General features: G+C 44.9%; 1 protein-coding gene across 11 annotated transcripts in view; it reads left to right on the forward strand.

Moving 5' to 3' along the window:
* The first annotated feature begins 14,140 nt into the window (after window positions 1-14,140).
* The window catches only part of ABLIM3 (actin binding LIM protein family member 3), a 118,598-nt gene continuing 117,932 nt past the window's right edge, over window positions 14,141-14,806 (forward strand). For 5 of the 11 annotated variants that reach the window (XM_003900336.5, XM_009209357.4, XM_009209358.4 and 2 more), the window contains exons 1-2: window positions 14,141-14,343; window positions 14,697-14,796. In XM_003900336.5, the coding sequence (XP_003900385.1) occupies window positions 14,784-14,796 (13 nt within the window). In that variant the 5' untranslated portion in view covers window positions 14,141-14,343; window positions 14,697-14,783. Of the gene's footprint in view, window positions 14,797-14,806 lie in introns of all 11 variants that reach the window. The other 6 variants (XM_031666535.1, XM_031666536.1, XM_031666537.1 and 3 more) reach the window with 3 other exon arrangements.

Consider the following 14,806-nt stretch of genomic DNA (forward strand, 5'->3'; position numbering starts at 1 on the left):
TCAGGTGGTGGCATGTGTGGTCTCAGGTGGTCTCAGGTGGTAGATCTGTCTCAGGAAGTCCAGGTGGTGGTTCAGGAAACCAGGTGTGGTGTTCAGGTGGAAACCCAGGGGTGGATTCAGGAAACAGGAAACAGGAAGGGAACAGGAAACCAGGGACCAGGTTCAGGTTCAGGTTCAGGGGAAACAGGGAACAGGGAAACAGGGAAACAGGGGACTTGTTCAGGTTCAGGAAACCGAAACCAGAGTTCAGGGAAACCAGGGGAAACCAGGTTCAGGGAAACCAGTGTGTCTGTGTGTGTGTCTGTGTGTGTGTGGCTGTGTGTGTGCGCCAAGTTCATGATCCAAGCCCAGGACTGACACTCCCCACCACTCCCAGGGAAGGAATTTCTCCTCAGTTCAGCTTGTCTTTCAGGAAAATTTAGATTGTAGGCATCTGTCCCAGATGCCAGATAGGAAGGAGGAGCCCTCACCATCCAGTGAGTCCTGCTCAGGTGTCTTTTCTGGAGAAACATTCACACCTGTGTAGCAAGAAGCCTGTGCAAGGAAGCCTACAGCAGCATCACAAGAAATAGTGAGAAGTGGAAGGAACTCAAATGCCCATCAACACAGGAGTGATTACCCAGCAGTTAAAAACACCTGCCTCTATGAAGCAGGTATTCACAGAGTCAAGGAAACAACCTTAAGACATATTACACAAAGAAGAAGAAGGGGAAGGAGAAGACAGAGAAGCAAAAGAAACTGGCAACGCAATGCATACATAATGACCCTTTTTACGGAAATAAAAATTCCCAGTTTCATGTGTGTGTCTGTGTGTGTATAGAGAAAGAATCACCTCAGCCTGGCGATTTCAATGCATTTATTCTCCCAACAAATGTGCACTGAGTGCCTCTCCATGGAAGTCTGAGGGGAGCCCAGCAGGGTGCAGAGCAAGCAACATCCCTGCCCTCTATTGGCTGGATAAGGGAAGACGGTGAGACGCGGCAAGGGGAAAAGAGACCTTCTTTTTTTAAAAGTACTCTGTGTTTTCCAAAGTTTTCACAATAATTTATTCCTGAATGTGTCATTACAAACGTGTAAATATGTGAATAAACAAAAGAATAAGGTGGAAGGAGAGAAGGGGAAGGAGAAATGCATGGCTAAGTGCAAAGTATTGGAGGTGCTCATGGAAGGGAGGCTGGGGCCTCTCCTTCTAGGCTGTTGTATCACCAGTTCCCCACGCCAAGTACGATGTCCACAGTGTCTTGGAAAGTAGAGGAAGGAAGTCAAGTAATATTATATTTTCTGCAACAAGCATATTCCAATAACTAAACATTCCACATCTCTCATTGCCTCCTAGTGACCTCCATAGAGCACTGCTGGCAGTTTACAGCCCCCGCAGGGTGCTGTCTGCATCATCCTCCGTGAATGTCATTACCTGCAGACATGGTCTCTGCACTGTCTTCTCCCTGATCACACGTCTCTTCCCAGCCTGTGTTCTCTGTAGAGAGCCAGCCGTTTAAAGCTCCCTCCCCCATCCCCCAGCGATTCTTCTTGAAGCTGCATTCTGCTGCCCACAGACTATCCAAGAGCAGATTACAGACAGGGGCACATACCTTCCAACCTGACCCCCACCCTGCCCTTGGACTTGTCTTCTGGTTTGCACAGGAAAATTGACAAAATAAACTATTGGCCGATAGGATAGCAAAAATATTGCCCCTAATTCAGTGTGCTCTTTCGTCTTAATAATAAACTAGATTATTAGATTTGGAGTCAGAGCTCTCCGTTCGAGTTCTGGTTCTGTAAGTTTCAAGATATATTACCTTAGGCATAGTTACTCCTATGTAGAAAAATATTACTATTAAATGTAGAATTAAAAGGCCTACCTCACAGAATAGCTGTGGAGGATTCAAAGAGGCATTTACAAGTGTTTGGGTTTTGTTATTAATTTTGCTGTGTGAGCATGACTGCATCCCACTCTGCTGGTTTCAGGTGCCATCCGTGCATCGGGACATTGTGAGGTGAGGAGGAGAAAGAGGTGCCCAGGATAACAGAATGTGCCTAGCACCCACAACAGAGATAAAATCTCCGTTCCAGCCGGGAAGTGTACACAGAAATACCTCCAAGCAAAACCAGATCTGCCTGTCCTCAGAGATAATCAGAAGGATTCCTTTTGGTTGCCTCAGACCAAGAGCAGCCTGGCTGCATTTTTTTGCCTCTTGCTCCTCAACGGACCAGCATTTTCATCGACCTACATTTTAAAAGCTTTACTTAGGAACAAAAAATGAAGTTACATACTCAATTAATTTTAACTTTATGATATTTGGCTTCATTGTCTAATAATCTATTTTTTATTTTATTTTATTTTATTTTTTTTTTTTTTTGAGATGGAGTCTCTCTCTGTCACCCAGGCTGAGATCACAGTGACGTGATCTCAGCTCACTCCAACCTCCGCCTACCAAGTTCAAGGAAGCAATTCTCCTGTCTCAGCCTCCCGAGTAGCTGGGACTACAGGTGCATGCCTGCTAATTTTTGTATTTTTAGTAAAGAGGGGGTTTCACCTTATTGGTCAGGCTGGTCTAGAAATCCCGACTTCAGGTGATCCACCAGCCTCAACCTCCCAAAGTGCTGGGATTACAGGCATGAGCCATCAGGCCCAGCCTAATAATCTATTTTAATAATTAAAAAAGAGGTATCTCTCTCATTCTTTTTCCTGTGTGTTTTTATTGATAAATTTCAATGCCTTGAACAAATAAAACATGTCCCCTTTTGATCACTTCCCGATTTCTTACATGATGTAGTTTGAGTCCCTGTACTATTTTGGTCTTGCTCCTCTGAAGACCTTGGCTAAGTCCCACTTAGCCAAGTGGTATCCCCAGATCTGCATCCAGGAGTCCAGGTATGTGGCGTTTAATATACAAGTGGAAGGTACTGGTCCTTACCTGTTTCACTCCCTCTCCTATTTTAGGCCACATCCACATCCGCCGGCAAGTCAGGAAATGATCATAGGACCACACTTTGAAAACACACATGGGCCAGTGAAACCAACTGCGTTTGCAAATCACTTGGACACATTAACACAACACAGATTCTCAGACCTTGCTCAACCAGTGAATCAGAATCCCTGAAGGTAGAATCACTGGAAATTTTATTCATACTTCCTAGGTTATTCTGATTAGCTGAAACATTGGCAATCACTACCTCAAAGGTTCCTTTCACAAGGATGGGGGATAAGGCATAGAATTTAGGGGTCCTCAATGCCGGAGTTTCCTTTCTTAATCCTCTGAACTTTCTTTAAACTTTCACTGCCAAGCCAGCAGGGGGTAGCATCTGTAGGGCATTTGGACTACAGAGAACATAATCTGCGGTAACCTTTTGGTTCCTCACATCTATGGTGATGACAAATAACCTGGAACTGTACAGAAAGTCCCTGTCCAAAGTCATGGATTCATTGCATCCTTGCACTATGTCTGCAAAGTAGTTGTTGGTCCACCTTTTTGTACGAGAGGAATGTGTTGTCTTAGAGAAGTCAAGGGACATCTCTAAAGCCTTATTTATAATAATTGGCTGTGATAGGGTTTCTCACACATTCCAGGAGGGGAATGGACAGAGAAAGAATTACACATAGTAGCTTCATATTTTAAAACTTACGAGAGAACACACACACACACATACCACAGCATAACCTTTACTCCCATACCTCGCTTCCGCCTTCAGCAACCCTGCCTAATAATAAAGTCCAGGATGCTTCCAGCCTACACAGAACCACATTCTTATAGAGGTTATGCAAACAAGTGAAGCAAATTTGTCATCCACACACTTACATGCACAGTCAGCAAAAGTGAGAGAACTGTTTAAATACCACAGGCTAGTTCTCAATTCTTAAAGTGCATGTTAATACCATAGGCTACTACATTTCAAACCTCAAAGTATAAACAAGCTGCCTGAGAATCTCATTAAAATGCAGATTCTGACTCTACAGGACTGGGGTAGGGCCTGAGTTTCTGCATTTTTTAGCAAGCTCCTATATGACATAATGGCAGCTGGTCCATGGACCATACTTTGAGTTCTAAGTCCAGAGCCTGTCACCATCTAGCCTCTGCTATTTCTCTCCCTGGATGCAGGCATGAGATGAGAACAGTGAAGTGCTGACCCTTCCATTTCTTGCCTTTTATTAAGTGAGTATCTCTCCTCACGGAGGGTAATTCTAGAGTTTAAAGACACATAGTGTTCATCCCTGGCCCCTAAACCATACCTGTTGTTTAATCGCATACATAAAGAAAGAGTGATCACCCCATAACTCCAGATTTCTAAGTCATTCCAAGAACTGTCTTAACTAAATGAGATTTTGAGTTCCCATGCATCATATATCACATCACATATGATGTGTGTCTCACATATGCCACACTATCATTGCCTTAGAGCATGAGGAGGGGTTTTTGTGTTTTGTTTTGTTTTAATTTTCTTCACTGTCTTCCAGCAGTTTTCAACCAGGGAAGATTTTTGCCTGCCTGGAGACATTGGGCAATATCTGGAGACAATTCTGATTGTCACAACTGACTACTAGCTTCTAGTGGGTAGAGGACAGAGATGCTGCTAAATATCCCGCAGTGCACAAGACAAAACCCACAACAATGATGCATTCTGCCCAAAAGATCAATGATGCCATTGCTGAGCAATCCTACTGTCTTCTAGCCAACTCATAATCATCAATATCTTTGGCAACTTACTGAATGCTTTTTAAAGATACTGCCACAAATCTGGGTAAGAAAAATATTATAGACAGCCATTCAGAACAGAAGCCATTGAGGCCTTGCTTTCCATTGGGCAGGAAAGTTTAGTGGTCGAGGGGCCCGAAGACTGGGTTTGAGTGCCAGTTCTCCCACTGACAAGCTGGATGGAATTGGACATGTTTCTCTAGGTCTCTCAGATTTGATTTCCTCAAGCATCAAATGACTACAAGCCCAACAAGAGCAGGGACCATCTCTGGGGCAGCAAAGTGTATACATTCTCCTGGCACCTAATAAGCACTTGTGTATATATCAATGAAACAAGTGGTGCCTGATTTACAACATAAGTTTTTCAATCTGATGGTGAGTACTACTTTTTAAATCTTGATTAAAGGACTTGAATTTTAGGGATTACTGTTACTAGCTGTGCTTTATCCTGGCAGAGCAGGACTTGGGCTCCAGGATATGTATAGGATCCTGTACTGTACACATAGTATATAGTGGTGGGAAAGACTGAGGGCTCTAGTATAACCTGGTTGAAAATCTTAGCCCCACTACTGCATGAGCTGAGACATTTGACTTACCCTCTCTACACCTCAGTTTCTTCATTTGAAAAATGGGTGTTACAACAATTCTTATCTCACAGGGCTCTTGGAAGAATTAAAATTAAATAAGATAATATACGCAAAGCCCTTTGCACTGTGCCTGGTACACAACACACACTCAGTAAAAGAAATCTTTATTACGCTCTTGGCCTCTAGCCCCCAAATCAAGGGCACCTGATTAGTTACCTCTCAAAAGAGAGGCAGAAACAGTGCTGAAACCAGAACCTGGCCCCAGAGACCAAGCTGACCCAGCTCCTTTCTGCTGGATGGAAAGTCAGGAGCTCACCCTCCTCACAAGGGGTTTGGGAATAAACATTCCATGCTCTTCCACATGCCTGTTTTGTCACATTCGGAATGCAGCCCCAGTGATGAGATGCCTAGCATGTTCATTCTGCTACAAGGCCAAAGGACACCAATAAAGGTGTCAAAGCTGAAAACTGTTTGGAAAGCAAAGAAAGAAGTGAGGAAAGGAAAACCACATCCTTTGATTCAATAATGAATTTTGCATAAAGGGCTCCACATTACAGTGCACCAGAGACCATACGGCCACACACTTCATGTTCCATTTTTTATGAGAAAGAGGAAAATGGGGGGAAATTTTCAAACAGATATTAGGAGAGTATTCAAGAAAGTAAGTTCACACATGTATCTTGATTTAAGCAGGCGGACCCAAGCCATTTATCTTTTATAGCATAATAAAAGCTTAGAGTGGAAAAGAAGCATCTAGTCCAATCCCTTCATCTTCCAGATGAGCAAATTGAAGCACCGGGGGATTAGGTAACAAGTTGCGCACCGTCAGCCTTGTAGTGGCTGACTTAGGAAGAAGAGCCATGGGGCTTGTCTTTTTGTCTAATCCCTCCTGACTCTTGGACTGCAGGGTAGAAGGAAAGAAGGAAACTTGGAGTTGTTCTTCTCTGGGGACACACTTCTCTCTGGGCTTGTGAAGTTCATTCATTTACTCAAGTAATAGTTACTGCGCACTTATTATGTGCCAGATGCCATTCTTGGTACTTGAGCACACAGCAAGCTCTGGACAGAGAACAGAACAGGTGCCCGCTCCTTTTTCACTTTCATTCCAGAAGGCGATGTCAATTAACAAGTGCACAAATAAATTGTACAGCACAACTTCAGATAGCATTCTGTGCTCTGAGGGAAATAAAATAGAGCATTGTGACAAGAGTGGTACTGAGGGAGAAAGGACAACTGGGAAAGCCTCTCCAGGAGGCAACATTCACTAGAGCTGAGACCTGAATGATGAGAAGGAGCCGGTCACGTGGAATTCAGAAGGAAGGGGGTTCAGGTCAGAAGGAACAGCACCGGTGAACACCCTAGGCAAGTGTGGGATGTGGTGTGCACAGAAAAGAAGGCTGTGTCTGCAACAGAGTGGGCAAGAGGGCGCTGCTAGGAGGGGAGGTCAGATCGGTGGGCAGAGGCAGGATGCTGAGGTTGCAGGGACTTGCCCTGGAGCCCCTGGAAGGTAGAAACAGGATGGGATCAGAACTGGAGCCTCCAGGCTCATAAGTTGTATGGTTCTGTGCCAGCCATGGTGTGCAGGCTCTTCCGTCCTGGAGACCTTATGCTGAGTCACCAGGTCAGTTATGGGAGGTGCCACACCAGCCCCTGGACACGTTGTCCTCACACTCAAAACCTGGCAAGGGACAAGCTCTCAAAGGCCAAAGGAGCCCCCAGGAGCAGAGTGACCAGACGGTATTGAGATGGAGAGTGGCCCCCTCCCTTCCCTTTAGCCACCATGACTCATACAAGCTTAGTAAGTCATGAATCAGTCCTACAAGCCCAGAAGAAGGGTTCAGTAGGGTCTAAGGCTAATTTTAAAATCATTATTATTAATTTTTAATTATACAAGAACTCATGAATACATTTTCCTGGTTAAAAAATAAATACATAAAATAAAACATGGTCCCTACAGCTAATGTCCCCATAGACTCCTTTCCAATCCTGTTATCTTGTCATCACCCCCCAACTTCTACCCCATTATTAGTAGTAGTTCGGTGAATAGCCTTCCAGACCATTTCTTATTCCATAAAAGGCATCCCTCACCAGACAATAAGTCTGGAATAGTCCAGGTTACTACATAAATAAGCACCCCATTTTGCAAATTGCTGTGTAATATTCCTCAGTATGATATGCCACAGCTTATCTCCCTGTGAATTGTAGTTTAGACTGTTCCCAATCTTTTTGTATTACAACAACAAAGTTGAAATAAAATTTCCTTTTGGTACATTTTTGTGAGTATGTCCCTGCAGTAGATGGAAGACTTTCCTCTTAGATGTAATTCACAAGTGGAAACTAAATCGATCATGGGAATTTCTAAACACTGAGTGGCTGTCTAGAGCCAGGAGACTTGTCTTTATTCTTACTGCCATTGTGGACTCACTGCATGGTTTTACCCAGTTCCCAACTTCTTTGGGACTCTGTACAAGGAGAAACTTAGTTTTGATGAACTCTAAGAACTCTTACAGTTCTTGCCTCCTACAACTTTATGATTTGGGGTACTAAACCTGTGGGGTTCCCTCCCAAGTAGAGGTTTGATTCCCATTCCAAGGTTATAGGGCATTTGCAGGAGGGCATTGCTGTGGGTTGCAACACATCAAGATCACAGTGTTCCACTCCAGGCAGTAGAATGTACTGTACAGGTGTTAATGGGGAAATAGCTAGCACATAGCCACTGACTTCTGCCTTCCTTTTTCCATGTCCTTCCTGGATATGAAGGGATATGATGTCACCTTGTATAAATTCTATATAAATGCCTGAATCTGAACCCACAATTTATAAGGAGATGTAACCATAACCTATTCTGCACAGACTTTAGTTTACAAAGCACACAGTTTCTCATGACGTTCCTTGAACAATCCTGAGATACATTCCATAAAGGGATAATTATAATACATAACAATGTGCAGTGAATATTATTATTCGTTACAGCTTAGTAGACTGAAACAAAAGAAAGAATTGATTGCCCAAGGTCACCTAGCTAGGAAGTGAGGGCAAACCTGGAGCCCAGATATTCTGATTCCCAGTTCTTTTCTCTTGCACAGGGCAACAATGGACTTCACTGTTGTGTGGTTGCGAACCCATTTGTAATTATTAATAACTAGAAGAGACATGCATCCTCAGCAGATTCTAAAGGATTTACTGGAAGACCATATTCACAGACAGAATTTAAGTCTTCAAGAGCCAAGGAAATAAAGAGGGAAGAGGACCAAACATTGGGGAAGAGGGCATGGGAGTTAATTAACTGAACTCCAAGCTGAAATAAATAAGTCCAGTTGTCTGAAAGGCTTTTAGTCCACGGGTTAATGAAAGATGCTGTTAGGGATTATTTAGCTAGACTGGTCATGGAAGGGAAGGTTCTTCTAGAGCAGAGGCAATTAAGGTAATATCTAGAGGATAACAAGGTTCCAGCTGTGTAAAGAATCAGAAGAGAAAACCAGGTATAGGAAGCAGTGAGTACAAGGTTCCCAAGATGAACAAACTCACGGGAAGGTCAGCAAATTTCCTCTGCTGAGGAAGCCAAAGGGGCATAGGGTAGGGGCATGGGATAGAGTGAGCCTTCTCAATGCTTGACCAGGGTAGCCAGTGCTAGAGGAGCTCTGAGGACAGAGTCAAGAAGATGGAACTTAAAGGAATCTTGAGGAAATAACCAGCTTTACTCAAGGGAAACAGAGGAGATGGGTACTACAAGCAGGAGAACTGAAGGCTGGAAAGAAAATCTGGGTCAATAATGAGTAACCCACAAAACCTGGCAATGGACAAGCTTTCAATGGTCAAGAGAGCTCCCAGGCGCAGAGTGAATCCCCTCAATGCTTAATCTGTAAAATGGAACAGTAGGATAGAGTGTTCCCTGACATCTTTTTTAGATAGTTCTACCAATAAAATAAAAAAACAGCCCAGAGAAGGTCAGTCAAGGGAATGGCAGCGCTGAGTCCAGTTTTCAGATCTCCCAAATTCCTATCCAGAGCTGACTCCACCCCAGCTCCTTCCTTCTGCTGGAAGAGTGACCATCAGGAAGTAGGTTTGGGCTGTGGCCACATGTGAGTGTGAGGCCTCACCAGAATCCTATGGTGGGGCCATCTGCCTGGAGCCCCCCTGGAGCCCATGCTGCAGCCCCCGGCACTCTGATCTCAAAGCCAGTTTCTTTGTTCCCCCCAGAAACTTCCCAAAGATGTTGGGAGCCACTTTGATTTTGGTTTTTTGTTTTTCTTAACATTTCCCCACAAAACAATGTGAGGAACAAGAGGAAAAGCATGGCCCAGTCACAAAGCTATTTCAGCCAGAAAACAGGTCTGAGTCCTATCAATTCCACCTAGATTTCAGAGATCCCCAAGAGAGGAAAGGGGGACAGAAGCTCAGAGAGCTTCATACAAAGCACCACTCCCTGTGGGAATTCTGCTCTGTGGTCAGGGCCTGAGGCTTAGCACAAATCAGTGGTGTCCCTTGGGGAACAAAGGTCCCCACACCAACTGAGAATGTGGTCAGATCTGCCAAACTTCAAACTTGGTTCAACCACTCTATGCTTAGAACCAAGAACACTAGAGCGAAAGGAACTGCAGGAATCATCCAGTCTAATCCTTCAACAGCATTTACCATCATATATACAATACCCTAAAGAATATACTGTATATATTTTCTGTAATTTTCTTTTTATTTTTTTATTTTTTTATGGTTTTTTTTTTTTGTTTTTTTTTTTTTGTGTTTTTTTTTTTTTTTGAGACGGAGTCTGGCTCTGTAGCCCAGGCTGGAGTGCAGTGGCCGGATCTCAACTCACTGCAAGTTCTGCCTCCCGGGTTCACGCCATTCTCCTGTCTCAGCCTCCCCAGTAGCTGGGACTACAGACGCCCGCCACCTCGCCTGGCTAGTTTTTTGTATTTTTTAGTAGAGACGGGGTTTCACCGTGTTAGCCAGGATGGTCTCGATCTCCTGACCTCGTGATCCGCCCGTCTCGGCCTCCCAAAGTGCTGGGATTACAGGCTTGAGCCACCGCGCCTGTAATCACGGTGTAAAAGGCCCAATTTTCCTTTTATTTAATCACATACTATAAAACTATAAAAACCTTCCCCCACAATTACACATAGATCTTTCTCATGTTGTTACCCATAACACATTATTTTTCAAAACTAAGAAAAGAAGTAGTCACCTTTGGTGAGATATTCAGATAGTCTAGGGATGGCAAGTAGAAACTGTGGGACTACAAGCACCCTCCCCACCATTTCCACACCTTATAGACTAAAAGGACTTTGTATTCAAGATGAGGGTGAGTGAGCATTTATTTGTAAATGAACAGGAGCAGGATGAGGAGGAGGCAGAGATGCAACTGGACAGGAATAAGGGAAAGGCAACCAGAGAGAAAAGTCAGGGGCCAAGAGTTGCCTTAGGCAATAACAGCAATGGGAGGCAGGGAGCAGAAAAGTGAGGAGGAGAGCTTGAAATGACCCCAGTTAGGGACAGGGAGTCAGGAAAGATGGGAGCTGTTGGGGGTGAAGAAGAGCCCAGTAACGGCAGCCCAGCAACAGCCCCTGAGGTGCCAGGCCATGGTCATGGGTGAAGCTGGCCCCAAAACCTTTCCTTTTTCCCCTCAGAGAAGTTGAAAGGTTTGTCTCCCAATGATTTTGCCACATGGTTTTTCAACACCCGGAGCCTTTGCCAGTTTCCCGGTGAGACCTGTTTATCTCCATTCTGGAGTCTTAATGTTCAAAACAAACTTCCAGACAAAAGGATCCTCTGCTCTGTGGTTCTCAGCTCCATTCTCCTGCAAGGACAGAGTCAACAACCCTGATCCCCTGATGACTTTCACAGCCACGTCCACAGAGAATCCCACCCCCAGCTTCCTCCTGCGTCTTTCCCGCTGCCTCTGATTGTTGTGGACATCCTCAAGGGCAGAGTTTGTATAGCTTATTTTAGCCCCTTTTTTCCTATCCTCATAAACTATGCAGAGAAAATAAGATTGTTCCCCCAGCAGATGTTATTTGAGCCTTATAAAGTGGCCCAAGACCCAGTGATCTCTTCTAAGAGGTGAAATCATCGGCATCTAGCTGGATATATTATCAAAAAGAACCCCAGACAAGAAGAATTCAATTAATGTCATTAATTGATGAATAATTAATTCATTAATTCATCAATTAATTTATCAATTAATCATCTGAAAATTTTCAGGCATATTTTTGTGGCCACCACTCTGTGGAAAAGTCCAACAGATTTTCATAAGTAGAAAATGACAGCATTGTCACTGAGGGCAGGTATAGGTGAGGGGTGACACTACTAATTAGTAAGCATCCAGCCTTCATTTGTCATGCATTACACTAAAGCCTTTAATACATATGACAATCCGAAAGGTAGGCACTATGGCTGTACCCTTGTACAGATGAAAACTTTGAGGCTTATAGAGGCTAAGTATCTTCCCCAAAGTGAGGCAGCTAGAAAGTGATGAAGCTGAGATTAAAAGTCGGGAAGGCTGGAAACGGCACCTAGGCTCTTCCCCAGGCCACCATCGGGTTTAGCTAATTTATGTTTTGCTTAGTTAATTGTCTCCCCGCTGTCCCAGAACTGGATTTATGCTTATGAGGTTGGAGTTCTTTATATTTCTTTATTTTTTATTTTTTCTGCCATCATCCATTACTGCGTAGAGCTCTTGTCTGTCCTGTTCTCCACGGTATCCCAGAAGCCAGCACTGGGCCTACCACAAAGTAGACCCTTGATAAATAATTGCTGAGTGAATGAACTAATGAATGAATATCATGCTTTTATTTGACTGTTTCCTATAATTTGAAATTTTCTGAACATTGAGGCTTTGGGTGATAACTAAATATGTTCATGGAATAGAACCGTTAATTTTACATGTCTAATTTATCTGAACTTTCTCCCAGAAAAATGTTTTTCCAAGCGTTAGAACCTAGCAAGTTACCTGCAACTTGGAAATTGAATAAGGAATACCATCTGAAAATGTAGAGGACACATAAAGTGGGATAATTTAAATATTTACTAATCACTTATGTTTTCAAAGCTATTTTAGGCCTGTGCCTTTTTCAATAGCAAAGAGCTGTCTATGAATTACCGGCGTGCTTGTTTCAAATGCTGAGCAAGGGAGTCCAGGGCCTGGGAATCTGCATTTTGGAGGTATCTCAGGCGCTTATTATCCATACAAAATTTTGAGAATGACCGTGAGGACATTAGGACTATTTTTATCTCCACCCCATCAGACAAAATTCTTTTTTTAAAAATTGTTATTATACTTTAAGTTCTAGGGTACATGTACACAACTTGCAGGTTTGTTACGTAGGTATACATGTGCCATGTTGGTTTGCTGCACCTGTCAACTCGTCATTTACATTAGGTATTTCTCCTAATGCTATCCCTCCCCTAGCCCCGCCATCCCCCAACAGGCCCCAGTGTGTGATGTTCCCCTCCCTGTGTTCATGTGTTCTCGTTGTTCAACTCCCACTTGGGAGTGACAACATGTGGACAAAATTCTTAACAAGCTATCAAATGTGTTTCAAATCCATTGATCCTTAGGTTTATCTAAAGATTCTTTAATCCTGATCACCTCTCCAGGTCATGAGCCATATCCATTTTTTCCTCCCTGCGTGAGGTAGAAACATTATATTTATCTAAAAGCATTGCATAAAAACGTTGTGTTTACCTTTCCCCAATTTTAATAGAGCAGCTATCTAATCTTACACTGACATCCCAGACTCTAGTGCGCTGAGCCACTCTCATATAGGATCAAGCTAGAAGTTAGAAGATCTGGTCCGGTTCCGCCACAAGATGCTGTGTGTCCTAGGCCACGTTGCCCAACCTCTCTGACCCCCTGTTTCCTTGTCTAAGCTGGGGCTGTGAGTGTTCACAGCCTTTTGAGTCTGCACATGCTCTAATTGGAGCCATGCTATAGACAAGGATCATGTACCCTCTCAGTCTTGTTTTTCAGCCCTCAAAAGTCACACTTCTATGATCATGAATTAGGTTCAGAAAGTGACAGAGTAAGTAGTCACAGGAATGTCAAGAGCGCTACCCCACTGAATCAATTGTGACCAAAAAACTTTGGAATATAAACTTCTACAATACACACCTATAAGATATAATTACAAAAACAAACAAAAAAAAAACCTTGGGGGAAGAGTTAGTTGGCCATACAAAAACTAGGGTGGACCTGTGAGGCCACATACCTGCTGTTCTCCTCAGATGGGGAAGTGTTTCAGGGTGGGGCGCCTAGGCAATCTACTCTTAGGACCGTGTAATATTAAACCCAGAAAATGTCTGGGTTGATCTGTCAACAAATATTCATTGGTAGCTACTATATGGCAGGCCCTGTTCTAGGTATTGGGGGCCTGTAGTGAACCCTACGGACAGACCCATTCTTTCATGGAGCTAACATTCTCGTGGGGAAGAGAGGGTAATAAACAATTCTAATGATGAATCAGTGATAGGGGATAAAGGGAATCAGTGAGGGAAGAGGGGATATAAATGCTGGGAGGCTGAAGGAGCCCCTTACGTATCATCCACTTGTGCAGACGCCATATTCACAGTTGAGAAAGATGAGGCAGCGACGGTAGTGACCGACTTGAACCTAGACTGCACCAAGCTTGCCAGCAGCAGGGCCGGATGGAAACTGTTTTCCTGCAAAGCCAGGCTTTCCTTCACAGCCCCTTCTAATGATGTTTCTTTTCCTATCATTGTCGAGCCCTTAGACCCCAGGATCGAGGGAGGGAAAACAAGCGCTCAAGCACCCCCTCGTTGGTCCCAGGACACAGGGTCTCGTCCATCCCCCATCACACCCCAGGGCCCAGGCAGAAGCCCGGCGGGGCGGGGCCTCGGACACGCGCCGGTGCGTCCAGCAGGTGGCAGCAGCGAGCGGCCGCGCCCCCCGCGCTGCCAACCCGCGAGCCCGCATCATGGATGTCGAGCTCTCCTATTTCGCATTGCTAGCCCTGGAATTCGAGACCCCAGACGAGGACCAGGATTCATGAATCAGTCGCAGGGGGCCGGGGCAGGGGCCTCTGGCTCCCGACACTGGCCGAGAGGTGGGTTCCGGGGCGGGTCGCTGCTCCTTGAGGCCGGGCGGGGACGCGCTGCCCCCGCCCTGCCTCCCTGTGGTCCACACCCCCTTTGGGCTCCGGAGCCGCTGGGCAGGAATAGTCCGGGGTGCGCGCGAGCGGGCGCTGCCAACCCCACTTCTGCCCGGGATTCCAATCTGAGGAGCAGGAGGACCGGGGCGCCAGTGTCCTGCCGCCTCTTCCTCCTTGCTCTCACCTGCGCCTATTAGTCCACGCGCCTTCAAGGCCAGGGGCTACAGCCCAGACAGAGAGGGGACAGCAGAGGAGAGAGAGCACCTGAGGATACAGAGCTGGCACTGGACTGCCTTTTCACCCCCCAGGTGATGAGTGAGGTTCGAAGAACGGAAGATTTAAAAAGCAGCCGGGGCCTCCGTATTGAATGAAAGACCCAGTGCAAAGACATCACCATGAACACGAGCAGTAAGTGGAT

Source organism: Papio anubis, chromosome 5 (genome assembly GCF_008728515.1).
Source record: "Papio anubis isolate 15944 chromosome 5, Panubis1.0, whole genome shotgun sequence".
In the NCBI taxonomy this organism is placed as follows: domain Eukaryota; kingdom Metazoa; phylum Chordata; class Mammalia; order Primates; family Cercopithecidae; genus Papio; species Papio anubis.